This window comes from Mobula hypostoma, chromosome 3 (assembly GCF_963921235.1).
Source record: "Mobula hypostoma chromosome 3, sMobHyp1.1, whole genome shotgun sequence".
NCBI lineage: Eukaryota > Metazoa > Chordata > Chondrichthyes > Myliobatiformes > Myliobatidae > Mobula > Mobula hypostoma.
In genome coordinates this window covers 131,961,451-131,976,203 of record NC_086099.1, presented here as the reverse complement: position 1 = coordinate 131,976,203, position 14,753 = coordinate 131,961,451, and the positions used below count along the sequence as shown (strand labels likewise).

Below are 14,753 nucleotides of genomic sequence, written 5' to 3'. Positions count from 1 at the left end.
TTTCTTGAATTAGGGAACAATATCTGCAACCCTCCAATCCTCTGGAACCTCGCCCATCCCCACTGATAATGCAAAGATCATCACCAGAGGCTCAGCAATCTCCTCTCTCACCTCCCACAGTAGCCCGGAGTACATCTCCTCTGATCCCAGTGACTTATCTAACTTGATGCTTTCTAAAAGCTCCAGCACATCCTCTTTCTTAATATCTACATGCTCAAGCTTTTCAGTCCGCTGTAAGTCATCCCTACAATCGCCAAGATCCTTTTTTGTAGTGAATACTGAGGCAAAGTATTCATTAAGACCTCTGCCATCTCTTCGGTTCCATACACACTTTTCCACTGTCACACTTGATTGGTCCTATTCTCTCACGTCTTATCCTCTTGCTCTTCACATACTTGTAGAATGCCTTGGGGATTTTCTTAATATTGTCTGCCAAGGCCTTCTCATGGCCCCTTCTGGCTCTCCTAATTTCATTCTTAAGCTCCTTCCTGCTAGCTTTATAATCTTATAATCTTCCAGATCTCATCTATAGAAATTCATCAAAGTTTTAGATGTCATGCCAAATCCCTGTAAACTCTCAGGAAGTAGAGGCATTGCAATGCTTTCTACACAATTGCACTTGCACTGAAATAGTAATACCTAGGAATTTAAAGTTGCTGACCCTCTCCACCTTTGATAAGGACTGGCTCATGGATCTCTGGTTTCGCTGTCCTGAAGCCTACAATCAGTTCCTTGGCCTTGCTGACCTCGAGTGAGAGGTTGTTGTTACGATACCACTCATCGAAATTTTCAATCTCTCTCCTATGCTAATTCACCACCACTTATAACTCAGCCCAAAAACAGTGGTGTCATCAGAAGACTTGAATATGGCATTGGAGCTGTACGTAACTACACAGTCCTAAGTGTAAAGCAAGTAGAGCAGGGGGTTAAGCACGCAGTATTGTTGCACGTGTTGATATAAATTGTGGAGGAGATGTTCCTAATCTGAACTGACTGGGGTCTACAAGTGAGGAAATCTAGGACCCAATTGTACAAGGAGGTATTGTGGCCAAGGTCTTGGAGTTTATTGATTAGTTCTGAAGGAATGATGGTATTGAATTCTGAGCTGCATTCAATAAACAGCATCCTGATGTATGCATCTTTGCTGCCCAGATGTTCCAGGATTGAGTGAAGAGCCAAGGAGGTGGCATTTGCTATGGGGCTGTTGCTCCCGTAGGCAAATTGGAGCAGATCAAGTCGCCTCAGAGGCAGAAGCTGAAATTTTCCATTACCAACCTCTCAGAACACTTCATCTCGATGGATGCCAGTGCGATGGAGTGATATTCATCCTGAGCTCCTGCCTGAGGCAGCTGTGTGCCACACTCTGCCAAAGCAAGAGGTCAAAGACGTCTGTCAACACTCTAGCCAGTTGATCAGCACAGGTCTTTAGTGTGTGGCCAGATACCCTGTCCAGTCTGGATGTTTCTTGTGGGTTCACCCTCCTGCAGGCAACCCACATGTTCGCTTTAGAGACTGAAATCTAAGAGGATTTGGGAGTTTGCAATGGCACCTCCATGTTCTGATGGTCAAAGCGAGCATAGAAGACATCGAGCTCATCTGGAAGTGAAGCCCTTCTGTCTCCCATGTCCCTTGATTTAACTTTATAAGAGGTGATAGCACTCAAACCCTGCCACAACTGTTGAACATCCCTCACTGATTCAAGTTTGGTCCAGAATTTCCACTCCGCCTATTTGGTTGCTTCTTGGTTGGTGCATTCTCGACCTCATAGGCATCTTTGTATGAAGTTCTGCAGGCATCCTTTTCATACAAATATTTTAAAGATATCTTTCTCCTCTTTATTCTTTAGTTCCACTGTGCCACAGTGCGTCTCTGCTCTTCGGAACAAAGTTTCGATACCACTGTTGTGTGCATTTGGGGGGGTTGCTGTATTAATTTAGGACCTGATCTGGACGTGTTTCCTTATGATAAATGGAAGTTTCCAAAGTGCTGTCTGTTTCTATTAACAATCACGTCCAAAGAATGCTAGTTTCCCCTTGGTTTCTGTTTCCATTGTGAACTTAATATCGTTGAACACACCATTGATCAGTTTACAAGTTCTTTCAATTTCTCTGTCTTTTACTATTGCAAAGGTATCATCAATGTAACACATCCAAATTTTAGAGTTTATAATTGGCAACACTGCCTTTTCTAACTTTTGTATGACAGCTTCTACTATGAATCCAGAAATGGAGGAAACCATTGGTGTCCCTTTCAGCTGTTTGTAAAGCATATTGTTAAATTTAAAACAGGTGCACATGAAGAATTCTGCCAGTTTGCATATGCTGACTTGGCATAGTCTCTCATTTAGTTCTTCGTTGGGGTGCAGTTCCAGAGTTGAAGCAGTTTTGTAAGGAGGAATGCCTTAAAATTCCTCTGAGCCAATGTGCAAGACTGATCAACAGTTACCTGAAATGTCTGGTTGAAGTTATTGCTGTGCAAGGTGTCACACCGGTTATTGAAAGCAAAGGTTCACATACTTTTTCCAACAAATACATTTGTTTCTTGAGATTGTTTTTCTCAAGAAACAAATGAACTATAATGTTTTTTGTTTTATTTATTTAATTGGGTTCTCTTCATTTAGTTTTGGGACTAGTGAAGATCCATCACATTTTAGGTCATATTTAAGCAGAAATAGAGAAAATTCTACAGGGTTCACAAACTTCCTAGCACAACGGTGGTATTTGGGCAGGGTTTCCTTCAAACAAGTCTATGATTTGCAATGTGTCAGGATGGGCTGTTTCTTGCTTAGATAGGGCACCATGCAGTGGCGTGGGCATTTGATTTTAGTCGGCCATTGATGGTATGCAAATTGCAGTCAGGATTACGAGAATTCCCTTGGTAAGTAGAATAAGCAGCATTCGAACATTAGGTATTCAAGTTAGGGAGAACACAAGTTTGACAAAATTGTCACATCAGAGCACCAATGAGAGTTTATAAAACACACACCTTTCCAAATCAGCAGTTTAGTCCATTCTGAAAATTGAGATTTCTTCTGCTTTGACTGCTGAAACCGGCGTAGCCAGAGAATGCCATGCTTCAATAAAGCATCCAATAGACGGGCTCTCTGTTCTCTTCAATAGAGCAGTCTTGCTCTCAGGTCCTCAATTTTGTTCTCCAGTGTCTGCACATTTTCCAATGAGATCCTGTGTAGAATGCCTCATCTCTGTTTCAGCCTGGTTTCGCATTTCTTCCCCCACCCGCCACCCCCTCCTGCCTCGCGTTCAGCCATGGCGATAACCCTTAAAGATGGTGTGCCTGATTGGTCAGGGTTTTTCAGCCCATCCTGAGGTATGAAGATCATTGAGTTGATTTTCAAGTACATTGCTTGACAGGAAACAACATACTGCAGACTGCAGTGAAATTAATTCCAGAGCCGAATAAACTTCCCTCGGGCTTCCAGCCGGGTACAGGTATCGATTATAACTGATGTTTTGATGAAAAAAGTATCTTTTTCAGGGATGTCACCTGGGCAAGTCTAGTCCAGTGGTATTTATACCCCTGTATTCCATCCTGCTTGATAGGTTACTCCTTATCCAATCAGGTTTCCACTCTCCTAGCTTGTTTACAATCGAATTCCAGTTCCGAATTAGAGTGAGACCTTTGTCTTTGTTAAAATTCTTTTTCTCTCATTTTATTTCAACGGCTTCCTTCACCAAGTGGACCCAAAAGCCGTTGGCATGGCACAGTAGTTTTGCGCCATCAAAGTCAATCCTATAGCCATTGCAAAGACAGTGTTCTGCCACCAATTTACTCCAAGTAACCCAAATGGATAGACCTCCTGTGCTCCTTGATGCAGGTTTCCACCATGCATTCCATCTGGCCAATATACACTGCTCTGCATTCACAGCGAATCCTATAAACGCCAACTGATGTGAGTCTCAGGTCATCTTTGACCTGCATAAGCTGTGACTCGAACTTCTTTACAGGTTTGTGGCTGGTATTAATCCAGTATTTCTTCAGGACCCCGGCGATCCTTCCAGAAACCATGGAAATGTACGGAAGACAGGCAGTAGCAATGGGTTCCTCCTCGTTAGTAGGTGTCCTGGTTTTTCCCAAAAGAGGTATATTGAAGAGAATTTTTGGAACAATTTCCTGCAACCGACAGAACACCAATGCTTGCCCTGTGCCATCTTGTCCTGTGTCTAACCAATTTTATAAAGAGTTTTTCCAGAAGGTTATCAGGAAAGTGGATGAAGGCAAGGTAGTGGATGTTGTATACATGGACTTTAGCAAGATATTTGACAAAGTCCTAGATGAAAGTTTGGTCAAGAAGATTCAGTCGCCTGGCATTCAAAATGTGGTACTAAATTGGATTAGACATTGGCTTCATGAGAAAAGCCACAGAGTAGTAGTGGAATAGTTGCCTCTCTGACTAGAGGCTTGTGACTCATGATGTGCTACAGGGATCAGTTCTGGGGCTAGTCTGTTGTTGTTTGTCATCTACATCAATGATCTGGATGATAACGTGGTAAACTGGCTAACATAAGAGGGCACAGTTTTAAGGTGCTTGGAAGTAGGTACAGAGGAGATGTCAGGGGTAAGATTTTTTTTTAAACGCAAAGAGTGGTGAGTGCATGGAATGGGCTGCCGGTGATGGAGGCGGATACGATAGGGTCTTTTAAGAGACTCCTGGATAGGTACATGGAGCTTAAAAAAATAGAGGGCTATGGGTAACCCTAGGTAATTTCTAAAGTACGTACATGTTTGGTACAGCATTGTGTGCTGAAAGGCCCGCATAGTGCTGTAGGTTTTCTATGTTCTATGTTTCTATACAAATACAAACATCCCTCTTTCTAGATCAACTTCAGTCTATATGCATGCAAATATTGCAATGATTGTTTTCTTGATAGAGTTTTGAACTCATGTTGGAATGTTACTTCCTTTAGATCAATATAGGTATGTCTGTTGTGGAGAATCTTTGTTTGGTGAATATATTCATGGTCCAGGTAGGGTCATCAGTACTGACACACCCACCACCAAGATCAATTCTCAAGTGGAAAAATCACACTTAGTTTGGTTTAACAGAGTACTGTCAACAATCAATGTCAAATTGCACATTATCCAACACCTTCATTTGTCAAATAATCTCTTCATTTAGTAATACATCCCCAGATTACTCAGTACTTTGTTTTTGTGGCTGAACATATAACATATAAACATGAACAAATCATGGAAACAAAGTACAATTGATTAATACCCAACATGCAACTTTGAAAGCTGAGAAAGGAAATTTATCATGCTAACCAGAATTAGCTGAAGTATCTACAAGCAGTCAGTAATAATTTTCTGGTCCTCCTTTTAACTTTTGTTTACAAATCAAACATTGCCCTTTACCTGCCTGTGACTGGACTGGATCAAGTGAAACAGAGTACATCAATTGCCATCAATTCGTTAAGTCTCATATCCAAACATCAACATAAGATAAATTATAAACATAACACTGCTGGTTGCAAGAAGTAGAAGATAAACATTTCTTGTTCCAGTATTAACAGTGAACTCGTTAAAAAGATGTGAGTGCTTCTGTATAAAATTAAGTTTTCTCTTGAACATTGCTAGTTTAAGATGCAGGGCATAGAGTTGCAAATCGAAATACTGCACTTGGAAAGTTATTCTTTAAATCAGAATTGTACAGTATAGAAATGGATCCTTTGGCCTACTACTTCTATGTTAACCTTTATACTCACCTTGACTAATCCCACGAGCAGCCTGAATCGGATCCATTCGGCTCTATGACTTGTCCATTCAAGTACTTGCCTAAATATCCCTTAGTGATTGTATCCACCATCTCCTCTGGCAACAAATTAGTTAGCAACCACTTTTTGTAGGAACTGTCCCCTCAAGTCAGCTTTAAATCTCATTACTCCCACCTTACATCTATGCTCCCCATTTTTGATACTCTTAACAATGGGAAAAGATTCTGATTACTTACCTATTGATGTACATGACATCCAGTCACCCCACCACTTCCTTTGTTCCAGGGAAAGCAAGCCCACATATCTAATCTCTCTCCCCCCAAAACTGAAGCTCTCTAACCCAGGCTACATCCTGGTGAATTATTTCTGCACTCTCTCTAGCACAAGCACATTTTTCTTATGGTGTAGTGAGCAGTACCATATACAATTCAACCAGTGTTTCCAATGTTGCATTCATTTTCTCTTCTTTTAAAACTTTATTAAAACAAATTTGCTCCAATGAATTGCTTTGGAATGTATTAAACATTAAGGGCTTTTATTATTAAAGAAATCCATGTTGTTGTGATTGTGATTGACAGATACAGACCAAGACAGTATTTGGAAACTGCAGCATGGTTAAAATTAGTTGAATCCACTCATGCTTAATTATCTTCAATTGCTATTTTTGAAATATCTGAAAGGAACTCAGTCCTCATGCAAGCTCATTTTGAAACTTGAACAAATAAGCCTTGATAATGCAGGTAAAATGCCCATGTTCAGATTCTGTTTAAATTCTCAACACTTGTAAATCTGCTGTTGGCAACTAGTACATCAGAAGTTATCAAATTTTAGAATTTAGAAATTTTCCGAGGTGATACAGAAAGTTCTATTGGAGTATATGGCTTTTCTGGGGGAAAAAATCTTCTTGATTAAGATATCTTAACGTTAGATTTCTGATATCAGGCAAATCATAAGGCATTGAGCAAGACATTACTATGGGCATACCAAACTAACCACATCATCTTGAGCCTAGACAGGTTCTTCACTTGCCTCGAGTACTAAGTACAAAATTCTCTCATTTATCATCAGATGGTATTTTTCACCAGCTCAGTGATTATTGTGTTTGAAATGCATGACTACATTATGGCACGAAAGAATTCATCATATATTAAACCAAATTGAACTGTGGTACTGGGCAAAATTAAAATATGCCCATGTTCAAACACGAACAACTCTAAAACATGAACGAACAGTTTCCCTTCTCAACCATTTTCATTAGCAAATTTAGTGTACTGTATATTTTGGAATATACACTATATTCAGGAAGTGTTTTGTTGGTAAAACAGAGCCCAGCAAAACCCTAGTGATTTGGTAAATAACAGAATATTTAACCCAAAGGTTGCTCGGTCAAAGTAATTTTACCTCGTAGTGAACAAATTGCACGAAACAAATAGCATGAATACAAAGTGCAAGAATGCAAATAACAAAAAGGTTGGAGCTCTCACTCAAAGGATAACCATTCACAGAATCTCAAATCTTTCAGCTTGGATGTCCATTTGGCCTAATGTCTCTATCAACTCTGTGCAAGACCATTCCAGTTGGTCGCAATCATTTGCCCTCTTCCACAGCCCTGCAAATTTTAACCTCTCAGATACTAATCCAGTTTCTTTATAAATTTCATAATTGAATGTGCCTTCATTATGACATCTGGCAGAACACTGCAGACCTCAACCATTCATTTTTTAAAAAAGGTATCCCACATTAATTTAAAGGATAATAGTAGTATTACATTCATTTGCAATAATTTCTATTATGGTTACTTAAATATGTCACCATTAAATCTACTTTCTATTTCCACTAATTCATTTTCAAGCTAATTATCAGCAAAGATACCAATATGCCATCTTTGAGTTAAGGACAAAAAAAGCTAGGGTGTAAAGCTAAGGCTTTACAAGGCATTGGTCACAATGCACTTGGAATATTGAGAGCAGTTTTTGGCCTCTTATCTAAGAAATAACGGCACTGGTGAGGGTTCAGGAGGTTCACGAGAATTATTCTGGAAATGAAAGGGTTAATGCACAAGGAACATTCGATAGCTCTGGGCCTGTATTCACTGGATTTTTAGAAGAATGAGGGAAGAGTCTAGGACCAGAAGGCACAGGGGAATTTCTTTAGCCAGAGGGTGGTGAATCCGTCAATTCACTGCCACAGACAGCTCTGGAGGCCAAGTCATTGGGTATGCATAGAGCAGAGGTTGACAGGTTCTTGATTAGTAAAGGTGTCAAAAGTTATGGAGAAAATGCAGGAGAGTGGGGTTGAGAGGGATAATAAATCAGCCATTATTGAAATCGAAAGCAGTCTCAACGGGCCAAGTGGCCTAATTCTGTTCCCATGTCTTATGGTCTTATCTACCTTCCTCTGACACAAAGATATGAGAATTAGGAATGGCAGGCTCTCTTACCTTTCAGTCCACGCTGCCATTTATTACTATGGCTGATAGACGTGCTGGTCTCAATTCCACTGACCTGACTCATCTTCATAACATTTATTCTTTTTCTGCAGTCCAAAACATCTCTGAACCATGAACACACTTCGTGATTCAACAACTCTTCAGTTTTAAATAGGTAATCTTTTATCCTTTGAATTATTTCTATTAAGTGAATGCGATTGCTATTTTCCCCACATAGCAATGTACCACAAGCAGCAATAAGATTAATGAGCAAACCGGTTACTTTTGTGAATTCGCTTTGGGAAAAATAACTTGGATAGCCACAAAATGCCATATCATGCAACCTTTACCATTGACTGAACCACTTAAGTATTTCCAACTAAAGTTGCACCTAACATGCTGCCAGCTGCAATGAAGTGACAAACTTATTAAAAATACTTACCAGAACAATTTCATGCAGAAACTTTCTCTTTACCTTGTTACCACTAGCGTGGCAGTCTTCTTTTAATTTCTCCAGTATACATGCAACTCTTTCCAATTCGCTCTCAACTGGAGTCCTGGGGTCTATATCCAATGGGAGATCAGTGTATCCAAGCACTTCAGCAAATGGCTTCCAACTAGTAATATTCTCTGTGATGATTTCACGGACAGATGAATACATATATGTCAATCTTTTAAAAGGAATGGTAACTTGATCAAGGAGAATCTTGGTTGTAACCTTCGCTTCTGAATAGTCCATGACCTGCTCCTTAGAAATCACCTTCACATTTTTGCAATGCACAAGGCCAACCTTTTCACGCAAGACACCAACATACCATTCCTTGATCCTGGTTTGACCTATTACTTTGACTTTGTCCAACCCAAGAAGTGCTATAGTGTCACCTTTAAAATATTCCAATAAGTATTCAATTTTTGGTTGTCTCAACACAGGTTTCAGTGCCACTCCATAATTAATAATATTGATCTCTCTGTCCTTAAATACAGGATGCTTGACAGGTGAAGGTTCATGTGAAGTGCTATGTGTTGGTGACTCTTTCCGTTTTTGATAACGTCTTTTCATACCTGACTTGCCTGTTGGCATGGGTGTCTGGATACTGAACTGTGTTATAAGATCGAGGTTGGTACCTTTAACCTGAATAACAAGTTGAAATGAATTAACTTCTCCAGTTTTACACATAGACAACGAGAATGGCTTTCGAATTGTCTTGCCCAATGTTAGCAAAGATTTATCAACTTGCATAGTCTGATCAGTTTCCTGTACTTCATACTTTGCCTCGGTGGGAATAACAGAAATTTGAAGATCTTGTGGTCTCTCTAAATGAAACTGATGCTTTCCCCAAAGTTGAAGAACAACCGGTGGTAAGTTTTTATTGTTTCTTTTCATATCTGTAAGTCTCTGTGGGATTTCATTGTGACAAAAGATTGTGCAAACTGCAGTAAAAACTGGATGAATGTGTTTGGGGCCATAAACACCAATAGTAATCATTTTGTCAAGATAATCCCATACTGTCAATGCTGAAGGATGAATACATCTTGCTTCAACCGCTGGTACAACATACATACAAGGACTCAATTTTTCAAGTTTTACTTGCATAACATCTTTGTATATGTAAATATTGTGCACCTTCTCAAAAGGGCCCTCTTTAGCATCACTACAAAGACATGCAACGTCAGTCATAACTTGACTCATCGGATCAGTTTTCACTTCGGCTGTCACCTTCATTTCTAAAGAAATAGAACCTTTAGTGTTGAAATTGCTTAGTTTCATCTCCAGTAATGGCCCAATTGTTGTACAAAAATCATTGTTAAGCAACTGAGGTGGTTCAAGCAAGGCCTTTATTGCCAGTTCTTGGATTTCACCAGGTGGAACATGACCTTCAGGTACATGGACACTTACATCTGATTCAGGCAAATGAAGTGATCCCCCTTTATGGTCTATCTTACAGACAATAAATGTTTCAATAGCCTGAGTCTGCCCCCATCCAGGATTTTGACTCACCATGTCCAAATCAAGGCATGATCTAGTTAATTGTCTATGGTTCAACCATGCCGCTTTGTAAGCTTCTCTATCATTTTGAAAAGATTCTAAATTTGGGGCAATAAATTCACTTAATGGACGATTATTCTGAGGAACATCTTCTTTGTTTGAAAAATCCAAGATATCTGAAGCACTTTTCCACCTTCCATGCTGCTTTGCAAATGGTCTTCCAATATAGATCAGGTTGTCAACATCCAATTCATCAGCTGAGGAGCAAATGGACTCTGTAGTCCTTGGGTTTTCAAAACCCAGTGCATTCTCATTTAATGCAGATGATGGCTTTACGACATTATCATCACTTTCTTTGGCAATATCATCTAAAAATGGGTTTGATCCTGACAGACCATTCCAAAAAGGATTTGTGCTCTGAGTAACAGCATGGTTAGGCTGGTCAAATACTAGCAAATCCCAGTCTTGTAGTAGATTAGATTCTTGTCCTTTTGAAATTCCTAGAAGATTGTTATTTTCTACAGAGGATAAGGTTGGAAATAAAATGTAGAAGAAAAACATGAATAAGTAATAAAGTGTCAGATGCCAAAAGAAAAATATGAATGCAAACAAGACAATCATTTATTTAAAAAAAACACCCACAAACTCCCAATTCTTTATTACAAAAAGGGTATTTGGATTCTTGCCCAGGGTACAGAAACTTAACCGCCCTGATCTATCAGGATGAATAGACCATACATTGTAATCGGAGTACCTATCAAAAGAAAATAGAGTCCTACTCCTTACTTAGATTAGGGAGCTGCAGATCACCACTAAATTTGGCGATGGTTCACCAGTGATGGGACCATCAATCTCAGGCTGCAGCAAGACTGTCATCAGCATCTGCCCAAGTCCTAGAGAGGGTAACAAAAATAAAATCAGCATTTGGGCAGATCCTGAGATGTTGGGGAGAAAAACCAAACACATAAGGACATCCCACTACCAGGTTGGTATGCATTGCCCCTGATAATTAAAAAAAGCAGGAATTTAACTTTCTGCAGCTAGATATTTAATCAACAGAAAATGAATCAATTAATTTTTTTATATATATATATATATATATATATATATATATATATACACACACATACATACACACACACACACACACACACAGACATATATATATAACTCCAGAGGTAAACCAGAACTACATTAATAATTTATCATATAGTGTAATTGTTTCAGTACCTTTTACAAACATGCGAGTTGACGGGCTCTCATCCAGGTCAATTAGCGTTCCTTCAGACTTACTGCGTGTATGTCTAGGAGAATGTGTTCTGACAGCCATTTTGATTGGTTCTGTTAACAAAGGGTAAACTAATAAGCATTTTTATTGTAATAGAAAAAAATGGATATTTAGCCAAATGTTTTATATTCCTGAAAATATCTTTAACAGGACAACCTACTTTTAGTATAACAAATTTGCTGTTAAGTTACTCTTTTTAATGAAAACAGTCAAAAATTTCAAACCATACCATTAGAGATCAATTAAACTGACTCACATGATGATTCACACAATATTAACGTATCTGTTAAGTACATGAGCAAACAGCTGGAACAAAATGGCATAACTTCTGAATTCTGCATGTACCAGTATTTATACCAGAGATTAAAACATGACCTCACCAAATCTATCTGCTGCGCAGCAAGTCAAGATAGCTGTGAATGAACGACTGGGCACGGAAACAGGGCAGCTAATGATCTTCTGGCTTTTCCACTCATTACAGTCTTGGACTTAAGTTACCTACAGAGCAGACACAAGATCTGTTTGATCATTTTATGATATTTTATTAAATATTTTAAGTACACAACACATCCATATGGAAAAACTCTGCTTTTTAATAAACTAAAAACAAACTTAAAAAAAAATTAAACAAACACATTAGGCTGTATATAATATACACTCCATTTATTCATTCATTTGTGGAAATGACTATAACCTCTTCCCACTCTGTCACTCGTAAAAATGCTATTCCTGTCTCTCAGTCCCTTTTTCCACCACACCCGTTCTCAGAATAAAGCTTTCCATTTCAGAGATGTTCTTCTTCCCCCTCCCCCAAAGAATACGGTTTTCCCCCATTGAAGCTGCCCTCGCCTCCATTCACCACACATCTGCCCTTACCCCAAACTTATAACAGAGATAGAGTCTCCCTTGTCTTTACGTATCACACCACAAGCCTCCATATCTAGTATGTCACTCTCCATAACTTCCACAACCTTCCTATAATGAGGCAACCAGACTAAACACAGCAACACACATAAAAATTGCTGGTGAATGCAGCAGGCCAGGCAGCATGTCTAGGAAGAGGTGCAGTCGACGTTTCAGGCCGAGACCCTTCGTCAGGACTGACTGAAGGAAGAGTGATTTATACTTGTGCGTCAAATCGACGCCATAGGTACGACGCAGCTGCGAACCCTACGCAGTGCCTACGCAGATCCCTACACCGTAGCCTGATATGCACCTCTCCCAAAATGTAACTATGCATCAAGGCAACGCAGACTGCAACAACTGTGATTGGTCCGTTTGGTAGCATCGCATTTCCTCCTACACTGCAATAGCTTCCCATTGGGCGACTGAAGGGCAGGGAAGGAACTCTGGCTGAAATGCTTTCCATAAAGCTTTACAGACCACCGAAATTATGGAGGACACATTTCACTTTTACGAAAAAAGATGCTCACTTTAAGCTTGTTTACCCCGAGAAAGTCTACCATGACCATGAAGCCTCGCACAGGCAGGTGAATACACATGCGTGACGTGCCCGAATTGCACAGCAACGCAGACACACCAATGCACAAGTATAAATGCTCATAACGGCGTAGCCCACTTGCATAGGCTACGGCGCAAGCTAGTACGCACAAGTATAAATCAGCCTTAACACCCCATACACGTTCTTCACAACCCTATCACCTTCCACAGCAACTTTGAGGGATCAGTGGATGTGGATTCCAAGATTTTACCCTTCTACTTCCTCATCCACGTCATTTATAAAATTACAAACTGCACAGGTCCCAGAACAAATCTCTGCAGAACACCACTGGTTACCAGGAAGAACTTGCTCCACCTGAAACCACCCTCTGCTTTCCATTGTTGCTTTCACCCAAGAAACTGATGGAGGCAAGAGAGGATTGCTAGACCTTTGACAGACATATTCATTGCTGTGGAGGCAACGCGAGAGTGAAAGGTTCTTCATTAGTAAGGATGTTAAAAAGTTTCAGGAAGAAGGCAGTAGAATGGGGTTGAGAGGATTTAAAATCAGAAACAAGCGCATGGCGAAGTGGACTTGATGATCCAAATAGCCTAATTTCACTTCTAAGTTTTAGGGTCTTATTGTATGCTTGATGGTTGGCATTTAGACAGCCATCTAAGGGGCCCTTTTTCTGTGCTTATGATGATGCTTCATACAGGGTGGGTTTCATCCACAAGCATGTGATAATAGTCATCAGCATACAGTACAGATACAGGCCCTTTGGCCCAACAAGTCTAGGCCAACTATGAAGCCCACCCAGCTAGCCCAAGTTTCCTGTATTCAGCCCACATCTGTCTATGCCTTATCCCTCATGTACCTATCCAAGTGCTTTTGAAATTATACTATTGTACCCGCCTCAACCCCTTCCTCCGGCAACTCATTCCAGGCTAGGTCGTTATTCTTTTGGAACATAACAGAATAAGCGATGACCTTATATTGTCATAGATCAGACAGATGGAAATTTTCTCCTATGGTAGGGGAACCCAAATCTAATGGACAGAAGTTCAGTGGTTGGTAAGATGTTGGAGTCCATTATTAAGGACGATGTTTTGGGGTACTTGGACGCACATGATAAAATAAAACAGTCATAATTATCTTAAGGGGAAATCTTGCCTGACAAATCTATTGGAATTCTTTGAGGTAATAACAGACAGGATAGACAAAGTAGAGTCAGTGGATGTTGTTTACTGGGATTTTCAGATGGCCTTTGACAAGGTGCAGAACATGAGGCTGATAAACAAGGTGATAGCCACTGTTATTACAGGAAAGATACTAGCATGAATAGAACATCGGCTGACTGGCAGGAAGCAAGAGAGTGGGAATAAAGAGAGACTTTTCTGGTTGGCTGTCAGTGACTAGTGGTGTTCGGTAGGAGTTGGTGTTGGGGCCGCTGCTTTTCATGTTATAGGTCAATGACTTAGATGGTGGAATTAATTGCTTTATGGCCAATTTGCAGACAGGACAAAAAATGGTGGAAAGGCAGGTGGTGGTGAGGAAGTACGGAGTCTGAAGGAAGTCAGTTTTGGGTCCCCTATTGAAGAAAGAATGTGCTAGCATTGGAGAGAATTCAAAGGGAGTTCATGAGAATGATTCCATAAATTAAAGGGTTAACGAATGAGGAGTGTTTGATGGCTCAAGGGCAGTACTCACTGGAGTTTAGAGGAATGGGGGGGTGTGGAGAATGTGATTGAATCCTACTGAATAGGATAAGAAATTTCTTTAATCAGAAGGTGATGAATCTATGGAATTCATTACCACAGACGGCTGTGCAGGTCAAGTCATTAGATATATTTAAAGTGGGGGCTGATAGGTTCTTG

At 40.0% G+C, this 14,753-nt stretch overlaps 1 protein-coding gene across 3 annotated transcripts in view; it reads right to left on the bottom strand.

Annotated features, from left to right (window-relative positions):
* macc1 (MET transcriptional regulator MACC1) overlaps window positions 1–14,753 on the bottom strand; it is a 60,272-nt gene that overhangs the window by 6,517 nt on the left and 39,002 nt on the right. For all 3 annotated transcript variants that reach the window (XM_063043750.1, XM_063043748.1, XM_063043749.1), the window contains exons 2-4: window positions 11,816–11,933; window positions 11,378–11,488; window positions 8,603–10,665 (exon numbers count right to left, since the gene is read on the bottom strand). In XM_063043750.1, coding sequence (XP_062899820.1) covers window positions 8,603–10,665; window positions 11,378–11,477 — 2,163 coding nt within the window. In that variant the 5' untranslated portion in view covers window positions 11,478–11,488; window positions 11,816–11,933. The remainder of the gene's footprint in view (window positions 1–8,602; window positions 10,666–11,377; window positions 11,489–11,815; window positions 11,934–14,753) is intronic.